The 18,453-nt window shown below is 40.4% G+C and overlaps 1 protein-coding gene across 10 annotated transcripts in view; it reads left to right on the top strand.

Moving 5' to 3' along the window:
• The window catches only part of LOC110973958 (Kv channel-interacting protein 4-like), a 119,527-nt gene that overhangs the window by 95,610 nt on the left and 5,464 nt on the right, over positions 1–18,453 (top strand). For 8 of the 10 annotated variants that reach the window (XM_022225228.2, XM_022225227.2, XM_087145239.1 and 5 more), the window contains 6 exons: positions 9,796–9,920; positions 13,719–13,788; positions 14,128–14,198; positions 16,038–16,145; positions 17,150–17,254; positions 18,299–18,361. In XM_022225228.2, the coding sequence (XP_022080920.2) occupies positions 9,796–9,920; positions 13,719–13,788; positions 14,128–14,198; positions 16,038–16,145; positions 17,150–17,254; positions 18,299–18,361 (542 nt within the window). Of the gene's footprint in view, positions 1–1,406; positions 1,569–9,152; positions 9,298–9,795; positions 9,921–13,718; positions 13,789–14,127; positions 14,199–16,037; positions 16,146–17,149; positions 17,255–18,298; positions 18,362–18,453 lie in introns of those variants that run through there. The other 2 variants (XM_087145236.1, XM_087145238.1) reach the window with 2 other exon arrangements.

The following is an 18,453-nucleotide window of genomic DNA, read 5'->3' as shown; positions in this document are numbered from 1 at the left end:
TACTATCTCCAGACAAACACTAAACTTGACTACAGTTTATTGGATGTGATTCCTTCCCAACTGGTACAAGTTTGGCAGCGATGAATACTCCATTTACGGCTTCACATCCATAAAATTTTGATCTCTTGCAAATAAAGTAATAAATCGCCCAATGTAAATAAAACGTGAGTTCTTTGTAAGAGCTTGGTGGAAAATATTCACGAGCTTGTTGGGTTCTTTATGATTAAACAAACAAGCCAACATGTGAATAAAGCGAATAAAACTACTGAAACTTGTTTTCAACGTGTCACAGCCACTCGCTTTTTTAATTAAGAAATCAATTTAGAGTTGGTAGATCTTGTACGTTTACCTTTCAAAAAAGTGATTTTTTTTTTAATTAGTGCTGTCAAGAAACCAAGAGGCCATACAGTGGATGGGTTGAACCTTACAAGTAATGTTAACATTGAGAAGGAATCCAATCCTGCAGGTGGATTTATTGTTCAAGTGCCATTGGAGAGAGAAGCTGGGCTGTGGTGATATGTAGAAGATTTGCTGGAAATAGCAGACTTCAGTTCTTGCCTCTAGGAATTCTGTCATTGCTGCTCTTTGACGACTTGTTATGTTTCAAAATAGTAAAAATAGATCAATCTCGCCTCATCAGTGGCTAGCCAAGTGGATGTGCCTATGATGAACATTAATGACATGACCTGATCCAGGTAGTCTGGCATCATCATTCTTGTCCTGTCCTACATTCAACTTCTTTGTCTGCTGTTGCTGCTGCTGACAAGGTTATTGGAACTGTTGCCTACCATGAAATCTCTGTAAGAATGCCATGTGAAATCTTCTGGTGTCTTTATCTCTGTGAATCCAGTAACAGAGATAACTGATGAAGGGAGATTTGTTGTTTTCTATCAGTCAGCAGCGGTAAACAGTTGAATTGGCAGCTGCCAGTATTTGTAGAGTTCTTGATCTTAAGTATTAACTTGCTAATCAAGACTCAAAAAGGACTTAATCAGGAACAGATTATTATCATGCTGTGATTCAGGATACACGCGATTCTGTCATGCATTATTGATTGACGGCATTTAAAAGGGGGGGGGGTGTAATTCAAAGGTCCAAAAAACGATCAATATTCTCTGTTGCATGAACACTTAGTGTTTTGTTATTCTGCCTTTTTCCATATATATTGTATTACATGCATGTCGTTATTATAATTAAATTCCTCTTTTGTTCATGCACATAATGGGCTGGAACCAGGATGCACGAGGCCAGAAATGCATGTACCAGCAAATAAGACGTGAATATATATGTACATATATTCAGTGCTTGTATTTGTTTTCACCATCATTTTGGCCATATGGTGCATTTGATTAATAATTAATGAGTCTGAGAATTCGTTTCATTTGTACCAGACAGACAGAGTCATTACCAGCACAAACACACAAGCTAGACTGGCTGGTTGTATTAAAAATTCGGGGATTTTTTTGGACTCCCAACTCCAAACAGGATGCTAAAGCCTGATCAAGGCCTGGATGCCTTCTCCAAGTCATTGATGAGTCTGAATATCATCGGCAGAGATTATCAGAAATGTGGGTAGATTATTTTTGAGTGAGGGTATGATTGGATTTTCATTCTGATCATTTGCTTTTGTATTTATCAGTATCTGTGTCTAGACTACAGCCAATGAATGATCGTGATTGAACATATCTGTCCATGGTCAGCTGGATTGTAGCTTATCAAAGGGAGACGGGGATATGTTCGCTTTGATTTTTTAGTTCTCATTGCGAGAATTGTGGATTATGGACGACTTTGGCTCTGTATCCAAGCCTTTACACCATGTTTGAACCTGTATTTCCGTGGCTGATTTGTAGTAAAATGGAAATTGTTGTGTTGGGGCTCCCAGAATTTATCATGAATAGGGGCTCCTTTGAATTACATATCAAATCTTGATGATGGTTTGGGTTTTTTCATGCATTACAGTCAGCTGACCAGCCATTGCAGCACTTGACATTGGAATATAGAATGAGCTAGTTGTATGTGGAAAGGGTCAGTAACAATCCATCTGAAATTGTTCTTCTTTGAAGCAAGTTCAAGTCAAAGGAGAAAAATCTACAAAATTTTATGAGCTAAACTTTGGCATATTTATGGCCTGGTTAATATTTGAATCTGAGAACTGACCTTAACGAGAGATGGCATTGTTGTCTAATCCTGCGCATTGCTGGACAGTATGCATTCATCGTCAGCTTGGATTATTCACACAGGATGCTTTAACCTACTTTAGTATACAGCTTGCAGCGAAAGATGAGCCACAACCATCCAGGCACAACCATGACGGGCCATTTTTAATTAACTTGCCGAAACCTGAGAGGGTTATAGGTGTATATTTCATCCTACCACGTTCCTAGGTTTGGCTTAGCTGTATTACGGAGTACGTGTTTGCCATCAGAACCCCTCGGCCCATTTTGTTGATACTTTTGTGAATAAAGCACCTTCCTATGGTACGTGTCCTTTGATGAGTATGACTTCTAGGCATTATCTTGTCAGTGGATTTCTGAATTACTGTAGTCGAACTTTTTTATCTCATTCGAGACTTTGTGTGTTGTTAAGACCTCAGCAGGCAATTCATCTTGTGATCAGCTTTTCTTATGTGTTTAACCTTGCTGTGAGTTCCGTTAAGAAATGGGAAAAACAGATCTCTGTCAGATAAAATCTGAGTGTTTTGGTGGGCCTTATTGCGAGCTGCCATTTATTCTTCAAATCACTGGGTTAGAAATTCCGAATCATGTTATTTTGTTTGCTGTCGTCGTCAAGTAAGAAGCAAACATTCCAGTTTTGTCACTGTGCTGTAAACCATCTGACAGACCTCCTGTACCTTTAGTCACGACACTTTGCCACGATTTTTGCATCATTGTACAGCCATTCATGCAAAGTGATGTTTCTCACTTTCACAACTGGATTTCCTACGAACAGATTTGCCAAAGCATCCCGTTGAAATTGGTGCACTCTGCCATTTATCTAATTCCATTGCCCCCTCACCAAAAAGCACTCAACATGAAGTGGTGAAAACAGCACAATTTTGTTTACGTGTTCACTTGGAAATGATCAAATTAACTTTACTCATGGAGAAAAAGCTACGTGGCTTGAAATCTCCTAGAAAAAAAAATGGTGGGTACTTGTCTAATGTGGCGAGTAATACTACCTAATAAGAAAGGTACCGATACTTTAGTCTGTTTCATCATAGCTGCTTGACTGGAATCTTGTTATGAGAGGGGGACCTCCTTAATTCACTACCCATCTGCATCACCTGCAGTTCATATTACCGTCTCATTGAGTCAGGTCTCATTTTATCGGCAGGACTGTGCCTATCTCTTATGGGCCAGTTAAGGGAGAGATGGGGGGGGGAATAATCCAATTGATGCTGGCTGAAGGAGATCTTATCCTCAGCAACTCTGGCATGGTCTGGTAATTGCTGCTGATAGTGTGTTGAGGATTCCTTGTGGAGAAATTGACCATGGTTAAAGGGAGTATGGCATTTTGTACTTGTGAGAAGGAGGTTGAAGTTCCTCACCTTACACCCTTTGTTTCAATCTACTTTGTGCATCTCAGTGTGTATTTGCTTCAGTGGTTCCCAAGGTTACATTTTTTAGAATAAAGACTCTTTGGTTTCCCACATCTTCAAATGACACCCCCTGTTTTTCCTTCCCCAGAAATTACAAGGGGCCATCTCTTGTCACGGTGTAATTGAAAAAAATCACATCCAAGTAGCAGTGTCACGATGCAACCTTGGTTTGCTGTGAATGGTTGGTAACATTGATAGCATTAGGAGGCAAGCATCTCTTGTAACAGAATACAAACTGCACGCTGGATGTGATGCATAAGTTGCATTAAGTAGGAGTAACTTTAAGCTTGAAAGTAAACATGCATTTAATGATTCCAGCCACCAGCCATACAGTTCCATGTATAGGCGCTTGCTATTTTTGAGAGTGTCTTCTGCATTTGCCTGCTTCAGCCACACCTGTTTTTTTCCTGGGTTGTTGGAATATATATTTGACAAGTTGTATTTTAGGCCCAATTTCACTGCTTCTCTATGTACACAATTTTTTTGCATTTGGAGAGTTTCTTCAATTGCAGGGAGTTCAGAAACAGAAAAAACAAGAGGCATATACATGTCAATATATGTTGTGAAACATACCTGTCAGTAGAATTTGTCTGCCATAGTTGGCATGCCTTTTTGCTACCTGCTAAACAGCTAACCATTAAGAATTGCTGGCAAATCTGACACGCCTCTCCCATTTAAGGATTGTGAAATGCACAGTCACGTTGATGTGGAAATACGTTGGTATTTATGACAGTTCATAACAACCTGGGCATTGTTTGGACTGTTTGAGGCAGTGATTGTTTCAGGAGTTTGTCAATGTCTGGTAATTCTTTGTTTTGAAGTAGCCTTTGTTGTTATGGCATTCAAAATATTTTATGTTTCATGACCGGCAAAAGAAGCTAACATCCTGATTTGTCCACTGAATTACGCTTTTTTCCTAGAATTTTGACCCAACATTTGTTCTGCATGCCTGGCTCCCAACCCTTTATCAATAATTTTCTAGCTGCTAGTAGATGGTCACCTTAGCAACTGCTTATCAGCCTCTGTGTCTTTTCAAGAGATCTTTGATCAGTCCCAGAAACGTCTGGGTTGGAGAGTTTTCTGAATGCGAAAGGAACTAACAGACTTCCTTATTTATCAACACTCTGTTCATCAGGGCTTGGCACTGTTTTGACCTTAATTGTTCCCCTCCCTCCCCACACTGCCAGGTGGGTGGATTTTGAGTAGGATTCCAACAATAATCAAGTTGTTTTTAAACCAGAAGCCATTTAGAGTCCCACAGGATTTGTTGATTTATCCATCCATGCTAAAATACTTCCCCTCTGAAAAGAAAATGGTGAGTAGTGAAAACATTAACCAGAAAAGCACAAATATGAGCCAGGATTTTTTGCTTTGCCTACTTGTAGCACAAGGAATCATACCAAATTAGATCCGAGGTCTCATGGCTCAATGGATTGTTGAAGTGGAAGGTGTTGAAGAACAATATGGCAAGTCATCTTTCAGAGACTTTATTTAGTGGTCAACTTGGTTACCTTAAATGTCATGAGTTGATTTTGTAAATCATGCCGCTTCTGTTTTGTTCAGGGTAAATGAGGGAACATGGCAATGCTTTTGGATTCAGGGAGATGTTATTTGACATTTACATGTACTTATTATTGATGGAATCCTGTGTTTAAAAGAGGGAGTAGCATCTTAAAGAAGGAAGTCTGCTACACAAAACAAAAGGAAGAAGTATATTTTGGTAACTTGCGTGTAGCTTGGGTAACCTGGAATTCTATTTTTATGACAAAGATACACGCGTAACTTCCAAGAATGTAGATAAAGAAGGTTTAAAAATGTGAAATCAAAGTGTTTGATTAGTTGGTTGAAGATCTGACTAGGGGCCAATTTCATAGACCTGCTTAAGCACAAAATTTGCTTAAGCAGGAAAAAAATTCTTTTAATAAACATAGGTTACCGGCTCAAACTCTATCTGATTATCATGCTAACCAAAAAAATAGCTAAATACAATCCCAAAACAATATACATCACATGGAGTTTGGCTGGTTACCTGATTTAGCAAGTAAGGTTTTTTCGTGCTCAAGCAAATTTTGTGCTTAAGCAGCTCTATGAAATTGGCCCCCGGATATAATCAAAGCTTCTTCTGTCTCATGCCCCAAGTATTTCTTGATATTCATTTCCTAAAGTGTGGCTGTGTAAATGTGTATTCCTTGCCATGAAAACAAAATACAGCGTAGTTGTGTAAATGGATGCGTCTCACTAATCCATCAACTAGGAGTTGTACCTTCTTCATCTATTCTGTATTCCCTCGCTACCCATTCCGCCTCCCCCCTTTCTCCTTGTTGATGCATCGGATGCTTGGCTTGTGATAGTGTTTCCCCCTCTGCATTCCCTGGAGATGAAGGCATGTAGGCCTTTGCCTTATTGGCATGAGTAATAGGCACACAGAGATGTGTTATGCAGCAGCGTTTACCTTCTGCCAGTACGGCGGACATATCTTGTTGTGTCAGTATCAAAACCTTACCTTTGTCAGAGCAGACATTTACATATGGCTCCTTTTTGCAAACATTTGTTATATGTAGAAATTTTGTTTATTTGGTTTTCATTGAGAAGGCAAAATACTCATTCAGTACAGCTTTGATTTGTATTTTCAACCGAAGTAGATTTTCCTTATAAACACATACAACGTCAATTTTTGATTTTAGAAAAAGCTGATGCAGTCTTCTGGAGACTGCCTGAAATCACAAATTCTGTTCCAGATGACCGTATTCGTGGCAACAAATGAATAGATGCGTGACTCAGTGTAAGCCATTCCATGTGATGATGTCCTTGTTGATAAAAATAAGTTAATATCAGCATTAGTCTGCGCTCATTTTGTTCAGAAGTCTGAACAGACTTCATTAGATTGCACCTTATACATTGCTCCTATCCTGGAAAGGACAACTGGACATGAATGTTTGATCATTCTCTTTCCCTAAAAACAAGTTTCTTTAACAACCTACTTGGCAAAGTCCATTTTTCCCTTACTTTCAATCATCTCCCGACATGGCCAGCTGCTCCTTGTCTCACACTGAGCAAGATGTCTTCTGTTCCAGGTGATTTTTTTTCTGTCCCCTGGGCTCCATCTGGCCAAAGTGAGCCACATGCCACCATCACCACACGTGCTTTAAGCCCAGCGCAAGTGCTAGACTTCATGCTTCGTCAGCGGTAGGCCAGGTCCCAGAGTGCGGAGCAACACACTGACTGTGTCATGCTAGGAGATAGACAAATATGACAAACCAGAGTTTGCTCTGCACAGAGTACATGTTGACTACAGCGCAGCACCAACATGTTGGGATAGGTGTTCCTCCTTGACCCAAGCTTGGATTCCAGTTGTACCTAAATCTAGCATCTGAGTAGTGAATGTATCCATCTAGACCCACTACCAATTACAAAGTACATAAGGGTTATAGAAAGGTGCCAATGAGGGATACTGGTGGACGAAGCACTGCCATCTAAGGACTTGACATCAAGTCTACCCACAAGCAGTGAGGGCAGCAGGGTTTGAAGTCAATGTGTCCAAACCAGGTGATGTGATCAGATGACATGTTGATCTAATGGTAATGCCCTTGAAAATCTTTCTAGAGTATCTAAGGCTTGCTGTCAGGGTAAAAGTATCACCTAGATGCACAAAACACGAATGAACCTTGGAGCACTACATGTATTGGTTCTGTGTCATGCCAAAATGTTGGCCTAATATCTTTTACCAAAAACTGCTGGTACCTGGAATCAAAAAAGGAGAAAAACATTACTTTTATAATGTGAAAAATTATGACAGTTAAAAAATAGCCAGGGATTCAGAGAGTTCCTTGCTTATCGATTCCTGTGGTCCACAAGAGATAAACAGAGCATGAAATTGTTGAGTTGAAGATGCAGGCGGGTACTGGACTACAGTGTACGTAAACATCTGGGGGGGGGGTCCGCTCCAAGAACTTGTCTGTGCCACACGTGGTGCACAGTGTTTCACAATCAATACACTTTAGAAATTTGAACAAGTTTAAAATTATCACTTCTGGCATGTGAAGAGGTGCTTCATTGTTTTGGTTTTTCAAAATTTCTCTGAAAAATTTCTAGACTACAAAATTTCTGTTAACTACAAGACTGAACCAAGGCAAAATCAAAACTCACAAATAGAAGAGCTGGAATTAAAAGTAAATTCACTCTCACTCGCGCTGGCCAAAGTCTTTATTTGAGGTGGTTAGGTTGATGGAAAAAGGAAATTCATTTCAATTCACTTTGATCAAGGGGGCTCAACTTCAATTGGAGAATTTAATTTTCCACTTTTGAAATGGGGCAAATCTATCATAGAATCGGAACTGTTCTGCTGCTCCCTGTTACAGGGGCCCGTATGTGTGGTTTCAATTTTCCCAGAGAGGATCAAAGTCCAGAAGATGGAAGATGAACAAAAAGAAACTAGTGGCTATCAGGAGCGGCTGCCGCCAAAAAAGTCAATCCACAGAACTGCCATCCTGAATGGAAAACAAACGCCAGCGGTTTTCTGCTACAAATATGCTTAGACCTGATCCTGTACAGGGTGTAATTACAGGGCAGGTGTGTTTGTGGCTGTGTGGCGGGTGGACGGTGAATTATTAACCATAATCGGGAGTGTCTCATTGCTAAGAAGCCGCTGAAGCTTTGATAGTGTAGTACATAGAGATCCTGTGTCAGTAACCCAGTTACACTTTACCCTTTACTACAAAATTATAAACTTACAGAATGGTCTTAGGAATTAAGTTGTAAGGGATTCCTACTATTTGCCATTCCAGAGATACATGATCCATGTCTGTGATCAGAGAGTTTGGGAGAGGGATGGGATAGGGATTGAATCAGAGTTAAAGGTTAACTCAGTTTGGACCTTTTACCTTGTTGGAATGTAATAGTACCTGCCTTGCCAGTTTTCAGGTCTGTTTACTTATTTTGCGTAACACTTGCTAATCAAAAGATATAAATGAGTCAATCTAAGAGCTTTATCTCTAAAATGCTTTTAGTAATCAAAACCACTCTATTGCGGAGTAGCAGTAAGCGTGGGTTTTGATGTATATAGCAGCTGTGTGTTGTGATGGATGGTTGTGTTGAGTTCACTGATGGGGTCTGTCTAGAAAGTAGTATTTTGTTGCACTTTGTTGGTGTTGAAGTTGGCAGTCAAACAGTTCAGGTAGATCAGGCACATCTTGTTTGTGTGATGGGCCAACTAACTATTGTTGCTCTTTTCTCCACTAAGTCAGTTGACCTTAAAGTTTAGGTCATGTATGGTTAGCCTTTGAAAGAGACTACCAAAAAGGCTGACAGTGTGTATTGACAGAATCTATTCTAGCACTGAATGGTTCAAACACACCCTAGCGTCTGTTAAAAGCCGCCTATGGACTGTCCAGCACAAAGCCACATGTAATTGAATCAGGTCTTGCCCATTGTGCTGTTTCTTTTGTCATGGGGCTGTCATAGTTTTCCCAAATCAAATCTCCACCACCTCCAGATTAGTTTCCGTCCAGTGACCAATTTGATTGCAAACAAGGTCGTTGGCCACTTTATATGGAGTCTGTGTGTATTGATCTTTGCACACGGGCCTTATGATTTGCTTGGTGTTTGTCAGCAGTGTGATCTCCTAGCTGCTACATGTATCAAACCAAAACAGTCAGGTTGACACCTGAAGTAGGCCATGGGTTCTCTCCTGACCAGAAAATGTGAGTATAGGTGTTAGGTGTCTGACACAAGCAACTCAATCATTCCTTGACAGGACAGGACAGGACAAGAAGGATTCATGTTTTGAAAATGAGATGCTGGAGTTTTGAAGAGCATAAGTAGTATCTCTTTGGTTTCTCGTCAGTCATTGAAGTTTTCCCTTACTGGTATGGGCAGGGATTGATTTACTATCATGTGTTTACTGTGCGATGATATTCGTTCCTCTGTTTGTCAAATTCAGCAGTTGCACCAGCCAAGGTTTGTCAGTGGATAGGCCCTTTAATTAAAATACCTCACACCGAAAAAGCAGACTTGGATGGGAACTGAACCACTTCCACTGGCTGCCAAGTCCAGGTAGCTCAACCACTCCGGTGCTGAGTGTACAAGCGGATACTGCCAGTAGGATCCCACCACTGCCACCATTCTGTTTGCGATGACCCTTGTCTCTGTGATGGACAGTTTTGTAACAAGGCATTCTTTTGTAATTTCCTCCTCTTCAGATCATGACCTGGAAGACTTGGACATGCAGACTGTGCGATACAAGCCGGAAGGCATCGATAAGCTGTGCAGAACGACAAAATTCACCAAGAAAGAATTACAGTTGATGTATAGAGGCTTCAAGCAGGTAGGTAACAAGTCATGTAGCTATCATGTCCATTCCTAAGAAACAACTGCTCTCTCTCTCCTCACTCTTGAGATCTCTACAGCATCTTGAAGATGGTTGCTGAGGCATGGCGTTTCTGTTGTGTGACTTCATGTGCCAACAATTGATGAGCATTGTTGTCATGGTTCCCGGAAGGAATTGAATGTACCTACCTAAAGCTTCATTCCACTCTCCCTCTTCCACCCATCCCCCTCCTTCAAATGACCCGCCACAACACCCTCTGTCCCATAGTCTTTTGTCCTTGGCCATTATTTGAAAGGAATTGCTGGCCCTTAACGCCTGTAAAGTACAGACTCAGGCTTCTCCTTCCAGAGAATTACTCCCATGACTCAATAAATTACCTGATACTCTAGACTTTAGTGTCAGATTGAACCAAGGACAAGTGAAAAATGATGGCTAATGACCCAATTCGTTACACTCAGGCACTCCATTACATGCAGATGCACAAGATTAAAAAGGGGTGTCTACAGAGTGATAAAATATCATCTTTTCTGCCATTTGGAGAGCAATGTGAGACTGTTGTTGCCAGACTAAAGACAGCTTGAGGGAGCAAGGTAGTTAGCGTCAGCAGGGTTAACTCACCTATGCTTTCCATTGGCCATCCTGTTGGAAAGTTCTAGATACCTAGAAATGGGGTCAGAATAGATTGGAGTTGGTGGGACTCATCAAGGATAGTAAGTCTCATCAAGCCAAGGTGTTGCTCTGGAGTCAGGACTGACGAGGAAATTGGGGTTAATGAATTGCATGCTACACTGTTATTGCCGTGTTGCTAGAGGGCATTGCAACAGAGGAGGTGTTATGTTGTCACATGATCAATCAATAGTCACGCTTCCCTGTATGCCATTTCAAACAAAATTGTCCAGGGAGGCCAAGCCAGAGAGAAAGAACATCATGATTCAATTCATTTTGTTCACACATGTTGGAAGTGGTGTGAAATGGGATAAAAAAAAATCTCACTGTTAAAAGTCTACTACAGGTAATTGTTACGTTGGCCCATCCCGTGGGAGAGTTTTCACAATATCAGAAGATGAGATATACCCTCCCCCTTTTTCCAATATCAACTCTGAGGTTTTCTAGATACACACTTGATTCTTTAGTGTCTCATGAGATTGTTAGTTGCTTTTAGCTACGTCCTTCTATTCCATTTCATGAGTTTATTGTGTTTCATATTGTATTTGATTTTGTGCCTCTCGAGATGAGAAACCCAAATAAGTTTTTAGATTTCCCCAGTGGCATCGGAATGGCTCTGTTTCCAATCTATTTCGTCCACCCCAGGCCTACATGAAAGGGGAGAGAAATACCTACCAACATGGCCAAGATGAATCCTTTTTTACTCACTCAGTTCAGGGAAAAGCAAAAATAAAATTGTGTCATCGTCTCGAAACAGTGTGCTTTTCTGACAGTTTTACCTCATTGTTTTAATTTGTTTTGTGGATGTGAAATAAAATGGGCCAAACTCCAAAGTACAGCGACATTTGTAGTTGTAGACTTGTTTTGATAATGAGCCAGCATATCAAATTGATGACACCATGATAACACCACGCCAGGTTTGTTAATCTACAGATACATACCGACATGTATATACCATCATTATGACTATCTTCCCTTGTCTTGGTTAGTCAGACTTTTCCTGATTCTCCGCTCTTCTGTATGTTTCCCCAATGCCAGAAAAACTTTATTGAGCAGAAAAAGGAACTCATTAATGGATGCCTGTTAGTAGTGTTAACTTTCCTTGGCAGCTCTCTCCCAGCAAAGCCTGGATTCATCTCTGACCAAGAAGTAGTTTATTTTAGTCTGAGTTGATGGTTCATTGGACCTCCACTCATGGGTACAGTCGGCACGTTAGTGTGGACAGACTTGAGTGATGGTCTGCTTACAGGGTCCCGGAGTCTATTATTTTCTCATTAAAAATTGAAAGTTCAAGACGAAGTCTCCGTAATATGGCCAGAACTCTTGTTGCTGTCAGGCATTCCCTTGCTTGATTGCAAATGAGATTTGGAAGACAAATTTGTAAATTCTAAACCTCTAGGAAAACAACCAACCTAATTACAATATCAACAAAAATACCCCCGGAAAGCTATTGATATGAATGAAATAAAATGATTACATGATTAAAAAATATCAAGTGATAAAATCAATAGGGAACTTTCTTCTTGACTTGGTTCAGAATTGTTGTCCTGCAAGTCTGGCGTTGACAGGCCATTGTTTACTTCGTGAAGGATAAGCAAAAGAACTTGGGACGATTTGGGTTGGACAGGTCAGGAGATACATGTAGGTTGAATGAACAGAGGAGATGGGAAGTAACCCGTGTTCCTTTTTCTCCGATTGACCCTTGTTTAGCTAAATTTTGAATCCAAATCTTGCATGTTGTTTAGATAAGGTAGTGCGACCTTTGGATGGAACAAGCAAAGTGCATTACCTACTTGATGAGACTGGATAGCACTGTAGATTGCACTTGTATCTCCCTTGGAAGGCCCCGTGAAAGCCATGAAATATTCAGTCCTTGGAAGACCGAAAAGCAGATTCCCGAATGAATGCCTCATAGGCTGCGTTTGCAATTCAGAAAGGAAATTGGCCGATGGGATCATTAAAGATGGCGGTTGAATTGTTTAGGAGATGCAAGCCAGTCAGGGAGGAATAGTCAGAGTCAAAAGGGTCTCTGTTTACTGGCCATTAGAGACTCAGTGTAGTGAGGTTTGTTAAGACCATAGACGCTAGGCTGTTCAGTAATTCATAGATTTCACAGTGTTATAACACGCTATATCATATGGACATGACAGTGCATATTTTATCAGCTGCATGGTTTTTAGATGAGTGTAATGACATCACAACCATAGCACACTCAGTCTGACTGTTAATATCCTCTTCAATCTGATGGATATATTTCTTGCTGATTACTCTTTGGAAATTCTTGCTCTGTTTTGTGAAGGACATCTGGAGTGGATAGACAAATCATTGTTACTTTGCTATTTCTGTGTTTTTTCCCTATCTTTTCCTGTGAACATGATTTTAGTGTTTCCTGTAAATTACAGAAATTTCATCTGAAGCAGTTGCTGGAAGTGTCGCAAGTTGTTGAACTTCTTAAAATTATCTAGAATTCTGCTTTAAAGTTCAGTTTTTCTTTTTGGAAAAAAATTGGAATTAAAAATCATCAAACATTAAAATCTCCCTGAATCTGGCACATGTGAATAAACTTCAATACATACAAGAACCTAGGTGAGTTAGCAATTTCCTGTTTATGCAAAACCGTGATGGATGGCTTCATAAAACACGTCTTTGATCTGTTCACGGGCTGAGGTTTCATTGTGTAAAATATCACGTTCCCCCTCGGTTTTTGTTTGTGCCAGGAGAGCCAAGAGTAAGGGGGGGGTGAGAGCAGTCTAGTTTCTTGACTCCTCTTCTATGCAAGTCCTGAAGGCATGGCGTGATAGTTCCATTAGCTGTCAGCCTGTTCTCCTGTGTGCAGAAGTGCCTTCATAACGATCAGGTTCCATGTTCAGCCAAGGCAGAATGCACAATCGATATATTTCTGCTTGTGAAAGACTTGGTGCTACCGTCTTCTGATGATTTTCATAACTGTAAATACTTCAGTGAAGCTGCGTTTTCTTCATGACCAACCTAGTCTGAATATTTCAGCATATTCAAAGTTTCCTCTTTGATGGTATTTCCTCACTTTCCTCCCCCATACATGCAACAAAAGCTACAACTTTGAGAGATGGTTGATTTGCAGATTTTACCTTTTTTTTTTTTCTCCTGCAGGAGTGTCCGTCAGGACTGGTCAACGAAGAAACGTTCAAAGAAATTTACTCCCAGTTTTTTCCCCAAGGAGGTGAATTTGAAATCAGTCATTCAGTAGCTCAATGATGTCTCATTCTGACTTCAATCAAACAAGCTTTAATACTGCTTGTCATTTATTTGAAAACCCACTGAAGTAAGGAATATTTTTTAATCATATGGATTGACATGGAGTACTTGTTGTTTGAATATATCATGAAGCTGACTGTGAATCCCAAATAATGGTTAGTTGCTCAGGGTTTTTGTTTGTTGGTATTGTATAAACAAAGAAACTTATCCATAGCCACTCTGCAAAATTTCATTTAAACAGAAGGCATTTTTAAATTTGTTTTGAATGAACATTTCTTCCTCTGTTTTGGTTATTTCTTTACAGATTCCAGTCATTACGCCCACTTTGTCTTCAATTCATTTGATACTGATCACAATGGCTCCATTACATTTGAGGTAATGTGATATATGTGACAAGTACAATCCTACATGTAACTCCTCCCTGGTCTATTAAACTCCAAGCAGTTTTGAAGGATTTTGAAGGATTAAGGAAGGTAAAGCCGAGCCACTGTTACTTCACATGGAAGTCAGTGGTTCCTTCAAGTAAAAGGACAGTGGTATTATGAAGAATACAGGCAGGTTTCTGGCAGGAAAGCCAGGATAGGTTGGGGGTAATGTACCCTCATCTCATTGCCTTCCTTCCAAAACCTCCTTCCAGACTCCCTCTTCCCACAAATAGCTATTCTCATCTGCATCAGTGCTTCCACTCCCAAAGACTTATGGAAGTATGAGTGATCAAAACAATTCCTGAGACAAACCCCAACCTGAATCTAGTCACATAGTTCCCAAAGCCTGACTGCGTCCGTGCTCACAACTTTATTTTCTTCCCAGAGAGCAAAATCCCACTCCTCAATAGTTTTAAAGCCCCCTCCCCTGAGTGGGAGCTTTGCTGTATTCCTTTCCTCCATTCCTGAATGCCGCCACAGTTCTTGTATCTATAGCTGCTCCTGCAGGCACTAGACTTGAGCACTGATGGGCTTCCGTCACGCAGAATGCCAGCGTATAGCCCCGAGGTAGACAGCGTACGTGTTCAGATAGATAGAAGTGGAGCTTGGTTTTCAAATTCGTTTGCAGCTTGCGTGAGAAAAGATTGTTGATGTCTGCTCTGCACTGGTTTGAATAGAACGTCGTGCCACCAGTCTACAGCATTTTGTTTCAGTTGCTTGAAGGCATGGTTGTAAGGAGGGTCAGCAGAAGCGACCGTTTTAGACTAAAATTCTCAAATAAATAATTCATTTTTTACTTGTGGAGTGTTTCGTTGGAAATAATTCATGCGAGCAAAGTCATTGGCATTACCTTTTATCATGGTAAATTTGTGATATTTACTTGGTGTCTGTCTTAACTAACTTGCAGTGTCATGAATATTTGAAATGCTGAAACCAAAATTTAAATATCTGGTACTTTACAACTTGGTATCACAACTTGTCTAAAAATCACACAATTCAGTGGAAATGTTGAATCAAACAAGTGACAGCCACACTTGGTTGTCTTGATGGCTGCTGGTATTAATTGGTAAAGATCTTGACCAGCTGTCAATTGCACTCATTAAATATTGAAGTCAAAGTAATATAGTCTGAAGAAATGTCAGTTTTTGACCCCCCCGGGGAAATCAAGTGAAGTTACAGAGCAAATTTAGGCAAGGCGTCTAGTCAGTCCTTGATCCTCAGATTATAGTGTTGCCAAGTGGGAAATCTATTGGGTACATTAATATAAAAGGATGTCACATTGTCTAAATTGATGGTGGCAGTGGATTGAATTGGACGGGAGTCGGGTGTATCAAATTCATTTCGCTCAACTCCCTGAGGAATTGATGAAAGTGCTGACAAAGAAATGCCCATTCAGTGACAGTGGTAGCATGCGCTTTGTTGAACTCTTGTGCCCGAGGTAAGAGGTAAGGGGGCTCAAGGTGACAGTTGTTCCAGAAAGTTGATCGCTTGACTTTTCGGAAGCTCTTTTAATATTAATCTCAGTCAGTACTGTTGGCAGAAAGGTACATGTAGTGTGCTAGATTTTAAAAGAAGTGTCAGGCTTTGAGTTCCCTTTCATTTGTAGCCATGTGTGTTTGAGCTACAAAACAACATTGGAGCCACCCCCAACATTCTGTGTGGGAAAGTTCTTTACAGCATGGATCCAAACTGAACACCCGGAGAGTTTTGCTGTCACTTCACAGCAAAGTGCGAGCAGCATTTTTGTCTATGATGTTGTGTCTATTTTTTTTTGCCTTCCCACTTGTAGGAGTTTGTGACAGGATTGTCGGTACTCTCCAGAGGAACACTAGAAGACAAACTCAACTGGGCGTTCAAACTGTACGACATCAACGGGGATGGGGGCATCACAAGAGAAGTAAGTAGATGAGTATCAGCTAAGGTAATGAGAGCGCCCTCTGTTGGCCATGATCCAATGAGCGGCAGGCAAGGTTTTTAGAATTTGCCGTGACATGATTCTTTTGTTGTTCACAGCAGTCCTACCATCATTCGCACTCTTTGATGACCAACAAAATGTCACAGTGGAGGAAAGTGTAAAGTTTTAAAAAAGCTGATTCAATCACAAGAGGGCACATTATTGAGCAATCTATATACACGTACACTGCTTCTTTAATACACCTGTTCTTATTTTGATACAAGTTCCTCATTTGTGTTAGAACACCAGGTCATAGTAATGAATAGCAGCACTTTCAATATGGCTGGACCTTCTATGCATATTACTATATGGATAATTCCAGTAATTAGGGGGTCCATTTTTCTCTGTGTCCCTGTCACATCTGACATATGATTTGTAAGTTCAGAACTCATTTTCTGATCTTTCCAAGAGTGGTGAATTAATGCAAATTACCTGCCAAACAAATAGTGATACTTTGAAATCAATTCCGGTGATATTTCCATATCAAATAACAAAGGTCAGATGTAACAGAGACACAAAGATATCAGACTTTTGCTGGAATTACCCCTAAACAAACACATATGATGGTACACACTGGCACATTAGGTTCAATCAATTAAGGCTGCATGGCTGTTTCTTCAAACCTCATGAAAATTTTAATGAGCTGTTCTGTTTGGAATTTCTGAATTGTAGACCTTTATTATTCATGAACTGTAGGTATTTCTGACGGTGCAAAGTCACTGTTTATTCAACAAGATTTTACTGTGGATTCGGTGCATTTGAACTCTATCATGAATAACGAGAAAGGCTCTGCTTTTCCTCAATTCTAGACTTCAAAAATTAAAAAACAGATGGAACTATTAGTTGGTATACATGTATAATGCGTCCATTGAAAAACGGTAGGATTCCCACACTGTCTAATGATTGATAAATAATTACATCCATGATGTTTCCAATTGATTTTGTAGGAGATGCTGAGTATAATACAGTCAATCTACGACATGATGGGCAAGTACTCGGAACCTACGTCAGAAGACATCACTCCGGGCGAGCACGTTGAAAGAGTCTTCCAGGTAGGAGTGTGGTTTCAGTTGCTTCCCATGGAAATTAATTTTTTCTTCAAAATTTGGTCTTGTAGTAGAGAAGGAAGTTGCATGGAACTTGATGTCTCAACTAAAGGGGCTGTAACATCGCAAAATCAAAGCTTAATGCCCATGGTCTTGTCAGCCATCTTGGTCTTGTGCCTTTATGATTCCTGTAAAGGCAGTCACTTTATCACAGGCACCTGGCCAAGACACCAACCTTAGTTGGAATGCTAGGGCTGTGTCCGCATTACTTGGCCGCAGCCTGAAATTACGCATGAGTTTATGGTAGTAACAACCAGTTCCCATAGGGTCATATGTAATTACAAGCCACAACCAAATGATTTGGATGCCACCTGAGGCTGGCATAACACACACGTTTGTTGGAGATGGATGTAGCCACAAGCTAGTTGCTTTAATAATTCCCACTGTCATTACCAAAACTCTTGGACATGGCTTCAGACTTTTCTTAAGTTTCACATCAAATCACTTCTGTGTCAGCTAAACTCTGTTAACCACTTCATGCCGGGGCATTTTTCAATGTTGATGATGCTGGGCCCGCATGACTATCATTTTTTCCGTTTTCAAAATCCTTCAAAAATTCATCATTTCATTTAAAGGTCGTTTATAGCCACACAAAGTAATCTTTAAGCACTACTCTAAGTTGACAGGTGACCTTCATTGACGCCCGAGTATTTCCCCAGTGGTAATCCGCTCGCGCTAAATCCCCAAAACCGTGGTATACTATTTCAAAACAAGGCTGGATTATCTCCACTATTTAGCGTGAAAAATGTTGGTAATTCCCAGCAGCCTAGTCTTTTGTTACGAGTACAGTGTTTTGTTACAAGACCCAGTCCCCTTTGTCGGATTTCAGAGACCCCGGCTACGTTTATAAAGAATACATGTCCGGTACGGGAAACCCTGGTGGCAAGTGGTCAAGGGCACCGCCATTTTGGACTACAACCATCTCCTAGGCAATCCATCTGTTGATCATTCTCATACTCTGTTCATTCATTCTTGTCTCATCTGTTGCAGAAAATGGACCTTAACAAAGATGGTGTGGTATCGTTGCAAGAGTTTTTAGAGTCATGCAGTAATGTAAGTGTTACTTTGGCACTTTGCTCTGGAGTTTTATTCATGCTGTATTTTATTGCCAGTATTTATATGATTGCAAAGTATATCAGACATTG

The sequence above is a fragment of the Acanthaster planci genome, linkage group LG13, assembly GCF_054643075.1.
Source record: "Acanthaster planci isolate LZ-2023a linkage group LG13, COTS_SCS, whole genome shotgun sequence".
In the NCBI taxonomy this organism is placed as follows: domain Eukaryota; kingdom Metazoa; phylum Echinodermata; class Asteroidea; order Valvatida; family Acanthasteridae; genus Acanthaster; species Acanthaster planci.
Note: the sequence above shows the minus strand (reverse complement) of the source record. Positions and strands in the feature narration are given on the sequence as shown.